The sequence below is a fragment of the Fukomys damarensis genome, unplaced genomic scaffold, assembly GCF_012274545.1.
Source record: "Fukomys damarensis isolate Sample0158 unplaced genomic scaffold, DMR_v1.0_HiC HiC_scaffold_17, whole genome shotgun sequence".
Taxonomy (NCBI): domain Eukaryota; kingdom Metazoa; phylum Chordata; class Mammalia; order Rodentia; family Bathyergidae; genus Fukomys; species Fukomys damarensis.
In genome coordinates this window covers 45,392,493-45,406,145 of record NW_022900929.1, presented here as the reverse complement: position 1 = coordinate 45,406,145, position 13,653 = coordinate 45,392,493, and the positions used below count along the sequence as shown (strand labels likewise).

Here is a 13,653-nt window from a genome sequence, read left to right as displayed (position 1 = left end):
GACCCCTCTCGGCCCCCGGCGGCGAAGTGGCCGCTCACCTCCTTTTGCTGCTGCTAGGGCGCTTTGTTCTGCCCTTGTTTGCAACTGTTTTTTAGCGGTCGTTTCATTGTGACTCTGGGCACAATGAAGAAGAGCTGAAGCTTTATATTCACAAAGTCCACCGAAGTTCGGTCTAGTGTTGCTCATAGGAAAACTGACGTTATACCCAGCAAGTATATGAGAACATTTGTTTCTGATTTTTCGTAATTTTCTTCTCGTCCGTTTATAATTAGTCATAAACCCTGAAGGAGAGCCAGGTGTAGTGGTGCGCCCCTGTAATCCCGGCTACTTGGGAGGGTGAGGCAGACAGAATGTAAATGTGAGGCCAGTTCCAGCTCAAAATAGAGTTAAAAGGACTGGAAATATAGTTCAGCCGTAGAACACTTGTCTGCAGTGCGCAGCTTGTGCATGGTTTAAATCCTCAGCACCACAAAACGCGACAACTTGAAGGAATTTCAAAAGATTGTCAGTGCCTCCCCTAACCACCCACCTTACCCTCATCACAAACCCTGAACGAGTTAAGGAAAATCAGTTACAAAGCTCTTCAAGGATAACGACTCCATACTATCCTGGTGGTATTTTGTTCCACTGTTGATCAGTGTTCCCAACGCGGTCAGTAAATCTTGTTTGTGTCACTTTTCCTTGATGTGCTTATATGCTGATGCCTAGAACTAGGACATGCATGTCAGACTCTTCCTAACTGTAATTAGTAAGTATTTATTGTATATTTGTAGTGTTCGTGAGTCTAGTCAGACAGGACATTGTCTCTAGTCTCCAGGAGTTTTAAGATTTAGTTGGGAATTAAGCATCGATGTATATATTAAGGATAGATGCTTGTAAAGCGTCAAAAACACAGTGTAATATATGTAAAGTTGCAAGTGAATAAGTCCACAATTCCTGTACGGTGAAAAAAATAATTGATACAAAGGAGTTGGCCCTTACTTTTGGGCGTGGTAGCTCCGTAGGACTTAAAGAAAAGGTAAGAGGACAGTGTAGTAGAAGTGCAAGACATAGGATCAGGGAGTAATTGTCAGGTTTTGGAGTAGTTATTGAATTACATAAGACAAGTTCAATGCCAGCTGGAGGAACTTAGATTCTTACCTGAAAAAGTAAAAAATAGGGCTGGGGATGTAGCTCAATGGCAGAGCACTTGCCTAACATGCATGAGGCCCTGGGTTCCATCCCCAACTCCCCAAGCAAGCAGGTGAGCAAACAAAAAACACCTGCTGTTAAGCTATCTGCAAAGATGCAGTTCCAGATGAAACGATAAAGACATTTCCCTTGGTTAAACAAACCAAAACACTGACAGTAGAGATCAAGAAGAGCTTTATATAAATTTCAGCTTCCTCGGCTGGTAAATCTAGTGCTCTCCCCCCACCTCCTTTGAAACATCTATAAAGCCAGACACAGTGGTAAACACCTGTAATCCCAGCACTGAGAAAATTGAAATTGAGGCAGGTGGAGTGCTGGGAATTCTAGACCAGCCTGAACTACAAAGCAAGACCTTGTCTCAAAAAAAAAAAAAAAAAAAAGTCTCAAAAAAAAAAAAAAAATCAATTGTAGATAGAAACAAATTAAACTTCTTTTGTAGCCAGATGGAGGTATTTCTGCTATATTTATGTGTATTTCTGAAAATTTTTGTTTTATGCAAAATGCATGTAAAACATGTTCAAAATAGCAGATCATGCCTGGAGATGTAGCTCAGTGGTAGAATACTTAAGAGGCCCTGTGTGTGATCCCAATGCTGTCTAAATAAATAACAGCAGCTCTAATAGAAGATAGGTTTAGAAGAGGCTTACTTTAAACTATGTAACTCTGTCTAAAAAGGGGAACAACGAGGGCTAAAGGAAAAAGACAATAGAGTTGCATAATTTCAAAGTATGGGGACCTGGGAGGTCAGTGCCTTTGAGCAGGCAACCAAAGACCAACACACTCTGACCTTGCCACTCCTTGTTGGGTTGGTTCATGGGGAATATCAGATGACTCATAGGGCAGTGATAATCCTAAATTCATGAGGATTTTAAAATCTGAGAGAATGTCAGATGTCTCAGAGGAAAGCAATAATCCTGAGTTCATGAGGATTTTATGCTTATGTAATCTTGCCCTTGAGCATCACAACAGAGGCCTCAGTCAGCCCTAATCATAAACTATGTAGGATGCCTCCCAACACCTTACAGTAGGAATTCTACTAAAAATAGTAGCATAGTTAATCTTCACTGGTGTCTCTACCTACAGCGAAAGTCACTTACTTTATACTTGCAGCCTATAATCTGGGGTTCTTAATCTTACCCTTACCTCTGCCAGTGTTTTGGTTTGTTTAACCCAGGGAAATGTCTTTGTAGTTTTCATTTGGACCTGCAACTTGTTTCTAGACAGGGTCTTGCTATATAGCCAGGCTTTCCTTGGATTCACAATGGAGCCTAGGCTGGCCTTGAACTGGAGTCCTCCTGCCCCAGCTTCCCAAATGCTGGAATTACAGGCATGTGCCACCACCATACTGTTTGGACCTGCATCTTTGCAGATAGTTTAACAAGAAGTTTTTTTGTTTGCTTGTGTGCTCCTGGTTCTGAGAATGGTGTGCTGTACTTGGTCAAAACAATGTTTGGTACTTGTTACACCACCTGGAACCAGTTAATGAGGAGGAGTACCAAGTACATTTGGACTTGTTGTTCGGTTTTGTTTTGTTTTGTTTCAGTACTGGGGATTGAACCTTTCTCCAAGCTACATCCTCAGCCCTTTTTTCTTATTTTTTATTTTGAGACAGGGTTTCGCTAAGTTGCTCAGGCTGAGTTTGAATTTGTAATCCTCCTGTCTCAGCCTTCCCGAGATTATTAAATTTTTCTTGTATACATTTCAGGTAAGAAGCATATAGCTTTGTTTCAACAAAGTGACCTATGATGTTAATTTTTAAAAAACTATATTAGTGTGTATCATTGACTGCTTTGTGTTCATCTTTGTCTTTTTTGTTGTTGTTGTTTGTTTGTTTGTGTTTGTTCTGGTACCAAGGATTGAACTCAGGATCTTGTGCTTGCAAAGCAGGTGTGGTGCCACTGAGCTAAGTCCCTAGCCTTCATCTTTGTCTTTCTGCCTTTTCTTGGTGATAATAAGCCTTCTGCACTGGGTTTTTTAAATTATTATAATTGTTCTTTGTTAGACTTTTTAATGCTTTTTCATCTCTTTTTGTTTGTTTGTTTTTGTCCTATTTTGGTTTTGTTGTTTTTTTGTTTTTTTGTTTTTTTTTTGAGATGGGGCCTTGGTATGTACTCCAGGCTGGCCTGGAACTCAGCAATTCTCCTGCCTCCCCAGTGCTTGGCATTACAGGCATGCACCACCATGCATGTACACCATAGCAAGACCCTATCTAAAACAAAAACAAAGAACAGTCTTAAATTACCAAAGAGAAAAAAAATTCAGTATCCAGTTATAGAAATTTAAATTTTTATGTTAAAAGGGCTATAAAAATCCTTTGTCACTTTAAGAAAAATGATACATTGTTCACAGGACATTTAAATTCACCTAATACTTGGAAAAAATGAAAACTAGAAGAAATGTTTCTAAGATTATATTTGCTAATTTTTTCAAGGTGGTGGGGATTGAACGTAGGGCTATGTCACTCGTGCCTGACCAGTGAGCTACCCTTTAGCCTAAGATTACATTCTTGATAACATATGTGAGTTAATTTTCAGCTTGTTGACATAAATGAAAAGCAAAATTAATGCTTTTTCTTGTTTGATATCAGGCCTGACAGTGTTTAAGGATTAGACAGGAAAATATAGAGACTGTTTTAGATATAGCAAATAACATTTGCATGAGAAGTTGGGTAAACTGTTTAGTTGGTAAGACGGAAATGGGAACTTTTTGTTTACTTTTGCAGTACCAGGGATCAAACTCAGGGTGCTCTACAACTGAGCTATATCCCCAGCCCTTTTTAAATGTTTATTATTTGAGATAGGGTCTTGCTAAGTTGCACACACAGGAGTTGAACTTGCAGTCTTCCTGCCTCAGGTTCCCTAAGAGGCATGTTCTAATCAAATTTGTATCATTTTATTTTAGGAACCCGGAAATCGAACTTGGGACTTTGCACTTGTGAGGCGGGTGGCAAAACCACTGAGCTAAATCCCCAACCCTGTATCATTATTTTAAATATGATAATAGCAGACATAACAATGTCAGGTAGATTTTTCTTTGAGTTGGCAGAGTCTGGGCTTCAGTTAAAACTAATAATAGCAGTAGTATTTTTTAAAGAAAAAAATGTACCAGTGCATATTTAAGTAAAATACATGTTTCAAGAACTGTATGTATGGCAGTAATGCAAATTAATATGGCAGCTAGGGAGTATATTTCCACACAGAATTGGGGTTATAGTGCATTAACAAGAGTGTTACTGAGCTGGGGATTTAGCTCAATGGTGCCACCACCTGCCTCGCAAGGGCAAGGTCCCTAGTTTGATCCCTGGTACCAAACAAACAAACAAAAAAAGAGTGTTACTGAAGCCCTGTTTGGACATTTGTAAGAAACCATGGAAAATCCTCAATATTGATGTGGGTTTTTTTTTTGGTATTTATTTTGATCATTGATAGTTCTCTCAAATTATTTTCATTTATGCCGCATGGGCAAGAAACAATCCCCATGCAAAATCAAGATGTAGTACAAATTGTCTACAGAGGGTTTAGGCCCTTTCTAACAAAATAAAATATGGGAATAGCAGAAGCATTATTTTACAAAGTATCTGAAATACGGTTCAAACATAAATGGGGGTGGGGGTGGTATTGGTGATGGATAATATATGGCTTATTTAAAAATTTCAAAATCTGTGTAAAAGAACCCATATGCTGAATGCACATTTAGAAGTTACATATATTATCCATCAGTTTACATTTCTATTATCAATCCATTAGGTCCATAGCTTATGTATTACTCCCATAGGCATATTCTTTGGGTTTAAAAGGATAATACATAATGTTTTACTTTTAAATTTGTTGATTCAATATCTAAAATCTTAATTTTTTTTTTTTTTTTTTGGTACCAGGGATCAAATTTGGGGCCTTGTGCTTGTGAGGCAGGTGGCGGCACCACTGAGCTAAATCCCCGGCCCTCTAAAATCTTAATTTAAAAATCCTTTGTGTTTTTTTCCTGCCTTAATGAAATTTATCGCTGATTAGGTTTAGGTTGCTTGTTGGAAGAAATTTTGGTTTTTTCAGAAGAATTATAACTTGATTAACAAAAGAAATCTCACTTTGACCCTAGTGTAAATATGTTACTAAACTTATACCACAGGAATATTTTAGCTCAAGATTATTAGACATATAGAATCTGAATGCAAGAGGCTTTTGTAATCACCTGTGCAGTCCTGTTCGATGCAAGTATTTTGTTTATCCTATCTTAGTATACTAAACAGTAATTGTCACATTTCGTACATATTTTTAGCTTTGGTCAGTTCATCTTATCCAGATTTTCAAAGTGCTTCCAAGACTTTCTATGCACACAGCGCCTCCTTGATAAAACAGGAAATTTAGTTTAGCTTTTGCAAGTTGCAATCTGAGATATAACAATATAAAGAAACCGTAAGCAAGGTGAAGAAAATTCTTTCAAGTATCTAACATTGCTGGCTGCTGTGGAATATTGAAATCTGTTTTCTAAATAGGGTGTAATTTTTTTTTTTATAAAATGTAACTATTCTAGAAAGTGTTAGTGCAGTTCAGGTCCATTTTCTTTGGAACCTCTAAATAATTTTACTAAGTTCAGTTTCATTCAAGTGGAAATTCATAAGTAACCAAAATATTTCTAGATGTAAAACTCATGGCCCACTTGTATATAATTTATTTAACAGAATTCCAGTCCGAGGTCCTAGGAGTGTAGACTAAAGTAATATTTTGTCCTAATTTGAGTTTCTTAAATCTTAAGTTTATGATGATTACCTACTTTGTGAGGTATTAGAATAGATGATAAAAATAACACAGGAATGGGGCAAGGGCTGTGGCTCAGTGATACAGCACTTGCCTAGCATATGCAAGGGCCCTGGGTTCAATCTCTAGTTATCAAAGAAATTTTAAAAACCCGGGAAATATTGTTTGTTGACTACACCTTCAGCAAATTTACCAAAGTATTTTAAGGTTTTCATATTTATGAATATTAAAGGTACAGTGTTGTATCCATTACTGTCTTTTTTCTTTCATTCTGTTTTGAGGCAATCTTGGTTATACAGTCCATTCTGACATTTGACTTTTTTTTTTGAGTCAGGGTCTCATTATGTAGTCTAGGCTGGCCTTTAATTTACAGAGATCCTTGTCTCTCAGCCTCTCAAGTGCTGGGATCACAGGTGTGTGCCACCACTCTCGTCCAGCCCTACAACTTTAGAGCCTTAGCCTCTCAACTGCTAGGCTTTGGTCACCATACTTACCCCCACGCTATTAATTTTTTTTTTGAGGCAGGATCTCCCTTTGTAGTTCAGACTGGTCCTGATCTTACTGTATATCCCAGGCTGGCCTCAAACTCTCTGCGATCCTCTTGCCTCAGCCTCCTGAGTGCTGGGATTACAGGTGTGCACCACCACACCCGGCTTATGCTATCAATTTTGTATTGTTTTTGATGGCTAGTGACCTGGATTCATTAAAGTTCATACTCCATGCCTGAAAATGATATTCTGTTGCCAGTTTATGTTGAAAATATTTCTTGCTTTCATTAAGATGTAGGTTGATGATACTACTTTGAGAGAAGGTAGGTGATGGAGACATGCAAATCCACTGTGTTAACTTACTTCCTTTGAAGAACAGCAAGGACAGAATTAGGGAAGTACTTCTTATACAACAAAGAAAAGGTAGACAGTTCCCAGGAAATCCAGGATTATTTTGGCAAAGTAGCAAACACTTGAGTGTGGTGGAGAGGTAATCTAGTGCCACAGCTGGTCAGAGCCTTTCCCAGAGGAAATGAAAGGTCTGTGTGCTGAGAATGCTAGAGAATTCCACTCCTGACAAATGTACAGACTGACAATAATTGGTGTTTTTCATGTTTACTTCTCTTCACTCTTAGATCTACGGAATCCAGAGGCAGCATTGTCTCCAACTTTCCGTAGTGATAGTCCAGTGCCTCCTGCACCCACTTCCGGTGGCCCTAAGTCCAGCACAGCTTCCGTAGTTCCTGAATTAGCTACAGACCCCGAGTTAGAAAAGAAGTTGCTACACCACCTCTCGGATCTGACCTTAACATTGCCCACGGATGCTGTATCCATCTGTCTTGCCATCTCCACGGTAATGGCCTGATAGAATTGGGAGCTACCACTTAAGTTCTATGCGTGGTCAGTGCATTATTGCCCTCTTCTCCCTCCCTTCTCTAGCCAGATGCTCCTGCCACTCAGGAAGGGGTGGAAAGCCTTCTACAGAAGTTTGCAGCTCAGGAGTTGATCGAGGTAAAACGGGGGCTCCTACAAGATGATGCACATCCCACTCTTGTGACCTATGCCGACCATTCTAAGCTCTCTGCCATGATGGGTGCTGTGGCGGAAAAGAAAGGCCCTGGGGAGGTAGCAGGGACTGTCACAGGGCAGAAACGACGAGCAGAACAGGATTCAGCTACAGTAGCTGCCTTTGCCAGCTCTCTAGCCTCTGGTCTGGCCTCTTCAGCATCAGAACCAGCCAAGGAGCCAGCCAAGAAATCAAGGAAACACGCTGCCTCAGATGTTGATCTGGAGATAGAAAGCCTTTTGAACCAACAGTCTACAAAGGAACAACAGAGCAAGAAGGTATGGGCCATAAAAATACTCTGAATGTGGTCTGTATTGTAGCATTGCTTGTGAGGGATTTACCCTTGGGGCAAAGAGCAGTTCTTACAATTGATGGTTTAGAGCAGTGGTTGTTAACTGAGCATGATTTTGCCCCACACTTAGGTTCAAGCAAAGACATCTGGCAATGTCTGGAGACATTTTTGTTGTCGTGTCATGGGAGAGTGCTACTGGTAACTTGTAGGTAAACACGTTATCCTGCATAAGATAGCTCCCCATAACAAAGAACTGTCTGGTCCAAAGTGTCAGTAATTCCAAGAAACCCTGGTATATAGAATTTGGTCATCGAATCCGTTTGGAATGATCCTCAGATCAAGAGAAGAGGAGTGTAGGGAGAGGAGTACTGGATGATAGTCATTTGAACCAAAAAATAGGAAAATTGATAATTAAACAGTACATACACACAGTATAGTGGTTCTAAGTATTAGAATGACTTCTCATTTGTTTACTGTTTCTAGTTTTGTGAGTTTGAACAAGTTGTCTTAGTCCTCTCATCTGTAACATGAAGAAAGCAGAGAGTATCCTCCCGTACAGATCTATTGAATAGGTTCTGAGCTAAAGTATTAGCATGTGCCTTGCGTTAGTACCCAATAAACAGAAGTGGGTTTGTTTTATGTTTTTTTTGGATGGTGGGATAGGTTAATGCTTAGCAGTAGGAACAAAGCTTCTTGTAGTTTAATTCTGTCCAACATGCAGATGATTTCTTTTTCTTTCTTTTTTTTTTTTTGGTGCAAGTGACTGAACTCAGGATTTTGAGCTTATGAGGCAGTTGGCGGCACCACTGAGCTAAATCCCTGGCCCTAGATGCAGACTTTTGAGCAAGGCCTAAATGTTTGACAGATTTCTTATCCTGAGGCACCACTGTTCCCATATTAATTTAACTCATTTATTCCCTTATAAGACATTAGTATTGAATAGGATTTGCAGAAGTGGTTTAAGAGCTGTCTTGATCTACAAACCCTTTTAAGAACAAGGCTGCTTCTGTCACAGGTCAGTCAGGAGATCCTAGAACTATTAAATACTACAACAGCCAAGGAACAATCCATTGTTGAAAAGTTTCGCTCACGAGGTCGGGCCCAAGTGCAAGAATTTTGTGACTATGGGACCAAGGAGGAGTGCATGAAAGCCAGTGATGCTGATCGACCTTGTCGCAAGCTGCACTTCAGGTCTCTGGGGAGGAGTGAGGTGGGATGGGTTTCCCAGAAGCAGTCATTCCTTGTCACCATTTTCCTTCCAGTCACTGATGCTCTGTCTGTAAAACTGTCATTTAGTTTATTACTGTTTAAGTTCTCCAGACTCTGAAAGTAATCTTTCAGAGATGGCATCATGTGGGAAGAAATAGAAGCTACACTGCCCACTGTATCAGATTCCCTTAAGTGCCCCCTTCTAGCAAGGTATCTCTTTGATCCATAGAAATTCTCCGGAAGAAGGATGGCCCTAGGAGAAACAGGAACTAGGACTCTTGGAACAGTGTATGATTTTCTAACTGGCCAAGTGCTTTTTGAACTGTGTTCATAATAAAAGGAAGTAAAGTCTTTACTCTTTAATGTGAATTATGGATTTCCATGTCACTTCTCTTAAAATTCTCGGAGGAAGTGCTAAAAACGGAAAATTCAGGGAGGGTCAAAAAAGAGGAAAACAAAAAACTATTTGGAACTTGAACTGTAGATCTGCATATGGAATGCCATCTTGATAGTGATTCCTTTTTATTTTCTCAGACGTATTATCAACAAACACACTGATGAATCTTTAGGTGACTGCTCTTTCCTTAACACATGTTTCCACATGGATACCTGCAAATATGTTCACTATGAAATTGATGCTTGCATGGATTCTGAGGGTCCTGGCAGCAAGGATCATACACCAAGCCAGGAGCTTGCGCTCACACAGAGTGTTGGTGGTGACTCCAGTGCGGATCGACTCTTCCCACCTCAGGTACTGTCTGCTAAGAAAATTCATCTCGATTTACACACTTATGTCTGAGTAGGACAGCCATGCATGTAGGAAAGCAGGGAATTATTCAGCAGTCTGTCTCGCTGACGGCTGGAGTGGGATAGATGTACTTACAAGGGAGTAAGAAAATCAGATGGAAGAGAGGGACGTGGGGCCATGAATCTGAGAGAGAGGGAACGGAAAATGACCAAATACCACCTCATGCAGTGGATCTGTTGTGATATCCGCTACCTGGACGTCAGCATCTTGGGCAAGTTTGCAGTTGTGATGGCTGACCCACCCTGGGATATTCATATGGAGCTGCCCTATGGGACCCTGACAGATGATGAGATGCGCAGGCTCAACATACCAGTTCTACAGGATGATGGCTTTCTCTTCCTCTGGGTCACAGGCAGGTAATACAGTTAAAGATACGTAGGGATGGGCCCATATAGTACATAGTGAGTACTGGGTGGGAGATAAAAAACCCTAGGTTGTCCTACACTTTGGACCTTGCTATTAAAATGGCTGATGTAGAATTTTTTTCCCTTCTTATATAGCCTTAATGATTCTAACACAAATTATATTTAATTTTACATTTGCTCCTTGAGAAAGGTAAGGTCATTGAGAAGAGATACTATATTTTGTGTTTTCCCCCCAGTACTGGGGATTGATCTCAAGAGACTACGTGCTAGACCAGCACTCTTGTACTAAGCTATATTGCCAGCTTTTTAAAAAATTTTGAGGTGGGGTCTTGCTAAGTGCCCAGGTTGGTCTTGAACTTGTGATCCTCTGCCTCAGCCTTCCAAAGAGCCACCTGAAAAGTTATGTACCACTGTATCTATTTTATCTTTTTATTCTTAGATCCATCCCATTGCTCTAGTGGTATCATATATAAATGTTTACTGAACACCTACTGGGAGAAAAAAAAGGTTTCTAATGTTTACATCATGTATTTTGAAGGGAAAAGGACAAAATGGATATACAAGTTGTTTAACCCTTCTTTCTTTCTAGGGCCATGGAGTTGGGGAGAGAATGTCTGAATCTCTGGGGGTAAGTGGCAGTTGTGCTGCTTTGAGCAAAAGTATGCATTGTTAAGAGTCATGACAAATGACATTCCCTTCTCCCAGGGTATTCGGGTGATTCCTTGTCTCTGTACTACCCCTGAACTATGAAAGTATGGTTAAAGCTGTAGTTCTCTTTTGCTTCTACAGTTATGAGCGTGTAGATGAAATTATCTGGGTGAAGACAAATCAGCTGCAACGCATCATTCGAACAGGTCGTACTGGCCACTGGTTGAACCACGGGAAGGAACACTGCTTGGTGAGCAGCCAGCCATAGGATCTAATTCTGTGATAAGAATTGTTTTCCTTTTTTAATAAAAATTCAGAAGTTGTGGTTTCATAAGGTAATTCTTTTCTCTGTGGTGAGCAGGTTGGTGTCAAAGGAAATCCTCAAGGCTTCAACCAGGGTCTGGATTGTGACGTGATTGTAGCTGAGGTAGGTTTCCTGAGTCACCCAGACTATTCCTATTTTCGTTATCCATTATTTGTCAGGTGTATTCCCATTCCAGGTTTTTCTCATTTGGATTATAAACATACTAGAGCTAGAACTGCACTTTTGGCTAACTTAAAAACTAGCTAGAGTCTATTTTCTAGGTTCGCTCCACCAGTCATAAACCAGATGAAATCTATGGCATGATTGAAAGACTGTCCCCTGGCACTCGCAAGATTGAGTTATTTGGACGACCACACAATGTGCAACCCAACTGGTAGGTGACTGGAGAACAGGCTAGGCCAGAGGTGGCAAACCTATGGCACGTGTGCCACAGCAGGCTGTTTATCATTGAAAGCTCTAGGTGTGCCATTGTTGGGCTCAAGTGATACTCGAGGAGAAATTGGTGTGACTTTCACCTTGCATTCTGCTAGTCTATAAATGGACTGAAGAGGATTTAAGTGGCTTAAGCTTGCATTTCAACTGTTTTGTGTGATTGTACTACATTCACTGGAAGCCTCACAGGTCTCAGGACTCAAAGCACTATTCACAAAGCTCTTCGCTGTTTTCTTGGAGACAGAATTTTTTGAGACAGTACCCCAGGCTGGCCTCAGCAGTCCTGAATCATCTCCTAAGTGCTGGGATTGCCTGCAGGGGTCTGTAGTCTTACAGCCTAAGGATCTTCCTCAGCCCTTCTATGGAATGTATTGGATCTGCCCCCTGTGGTTCCATCCCTTTAAAAGACATGCTACCATTTTACTTAGGAGAGAAAACTCACTTCCAGCACCAACTGTCTGAAATAGCTCTGGTTAGACACCAGTTACTAACCTTTTGCTTATACAGATCCAGCTTTTTTGTTGTTATTGCAACCTCAGGATTGAACCCAGGGCTTTGTGCATGGTAGGCAAGTGCTCTACAAGGGCTACATCCTGAAGAAGGGTCTCACTAAGTTGTGGAGGCTGATCCTAAACTTGGGACCCTCGGTGTTTCAGCCTACTTCTGAATAGCTGGGATTACAGGCATGCAACACCATGTCCAGCTGCAAACTTGTTTTAGCATCAGCATCTGCCAACTCTTTTTGGAGACTGGGTCTCACTGTAGTTCAGGCTGGACTTGTACTTGTGGCAATTCTGAGTTTCCTTAGTACTGCTATTACCAGCATATGTAGTGACACCTGACTCGGCCTCTGTGCCAGTCTTAACCAGTGATACTGTTACTGTGTTGTAAAAAAAATTTATGTTTAACATAAGGCAGTCTTAAAAGGTATACATCTTTTAACAGTAGTAAGCCCTTTAATTCCAGGATTTCCCCCTTGTTTCAGGATCACCCTTGGAAACCAACTCGATGGCATCCACCTATTAGATCCAGATGTTGTTGCACGGTTCAAGCAAAGATACCCAGATGGAATCATCTCTAAACCTAAGAATTTATAGAAACACTTCCTCACAGAGCTAAGGCTCTGCCAGCTATATACAACTGAAGTTAGTATTTGTACAATAACTTTTATTTAAATAAACATTTGTATTGTAATTGGGATTTTGAGGTGAAATCTTGGATCTGCCCCTTTATAGTGTGTGTTCTTATGCAACTCTGGGAATACTCATTAGGTCTTGTGAGCATTCAAAATGAATGAGTGCGTGGAAAGCAGTGAATCCTGATCATTACCAAATAGGACTACTATAGGATCAAAATGATTAGCAATTAATAACATGAATACAACTGATTAAAAAGGGAGTTCTCTAAGGACAGCATTTCTCAAGGTAGGAGTTCTGAGTTTCATTTAAGATTATCCCCACTAGGGCTGTCACACTCTAAAATTGCTTGTTCGGTTATTATGTGGCTTTGCTATTTATTATTCTGTAGTTTGTTTCCAAGAAAAATCAAGCTCAGGTTAAGTGCCTAGAAGTAGAGAATTTGCCTTTGTAAGTAAAAGCACCTTTGGTCTGGCATTTAAAAGATATTTCATCAAACAATACAAATTGTTTAGACTTTAGTGAAGCTTTTTATATTAAGGGTATTCAGTTCTACCTTTTATAAAACTTTTGATAACAAAAATCAGATGAGAATGCTGACTGCAGAAATAATTATTTATAAGAACTACAACCTCCTGGGTAATGTTCTTTTCTTTACAATTCCATATACCTGTGTTAAAAACCACTGTTTCAAGCAAAGCAAAAAAAAAAAAAAAAAAAAAAAAAAAAATTTTTTTTTCCCCCCCAGAGCCAGGTCTCATGTAGTTCGGGCTAGTGTTGAATTTGTGGTTATCTTACTGCCTGAACCTCCCCTCCTCCCTAGTACAGCAATTAGGCATGTGCCATCATGCTCAGCAATGTATTTATTGTTCCTTGGTTTGGGTTTTTTTTTTTTTTTGGCACCAGGTATTCAACTCAGGACCTTGTGCTTGCGAGGGA

At 40.1% G+C, this 13,653-nt stretch overlaps 1 protein-coding gene across 2 annotated transcripts in view; it reads left to right on the top strand.

The window, feature by feature from the left end:
• Positions 1-12,760, top strand: part of Mettl3 (methyltransferase like 3) — a 13,185-nt gene extending 425 nt beyond the window's left edge. The window contains exons 1-11 of one of the 2 annotated variants that reach the window (XM_019209551.2): positions 229-748; positions 7,069-7,286; positions 7,373-7,777; positions 8,807-8,982; positions 9,535-9,751; positions 9,977-10,164; positions 10,763-10,801; positions 10,963-11,071; positions 11,183-11,248; positions 11,407-11,519; positions 12,564-12,760. In XM_019209551.2, the coding sequence (XP_019065096.1) occupies positions 718-748; positions 7,069-7,286; positions 7,373-7,777; positions 8,807-8,982; positions 9,535-9,751; positions 9,977-10,164; positions 10,763-10,801; positions 10,963-11,071; positions 11,183-11,248; positions 11,407-11,519; positions 12,564-12,675 (1,674 nt within the window). In that variant the 5' untranslated portion in view covers positions 229-717 and the 3' untranslated portion in view covers positions 12,676-12,760. Of the gene's footprint in view, positions 1-228; positions 749-7,068; positions 7,287-7,372; positions 7,778-8,806; positions 8,983-9,534; positions 9,752-9,976; positions 10,165-10,762; positions 10,802-10,962; positions 11,072-11,182; positions 11,249-11,406; positions 11,520-12,563 lie in introns of those variants that run through there. The other variant, XM_010637820.3, reaches the window with a different exon arrangement.
• Positions 12,761-13,653: the final 893 nt, after the last annotated feature.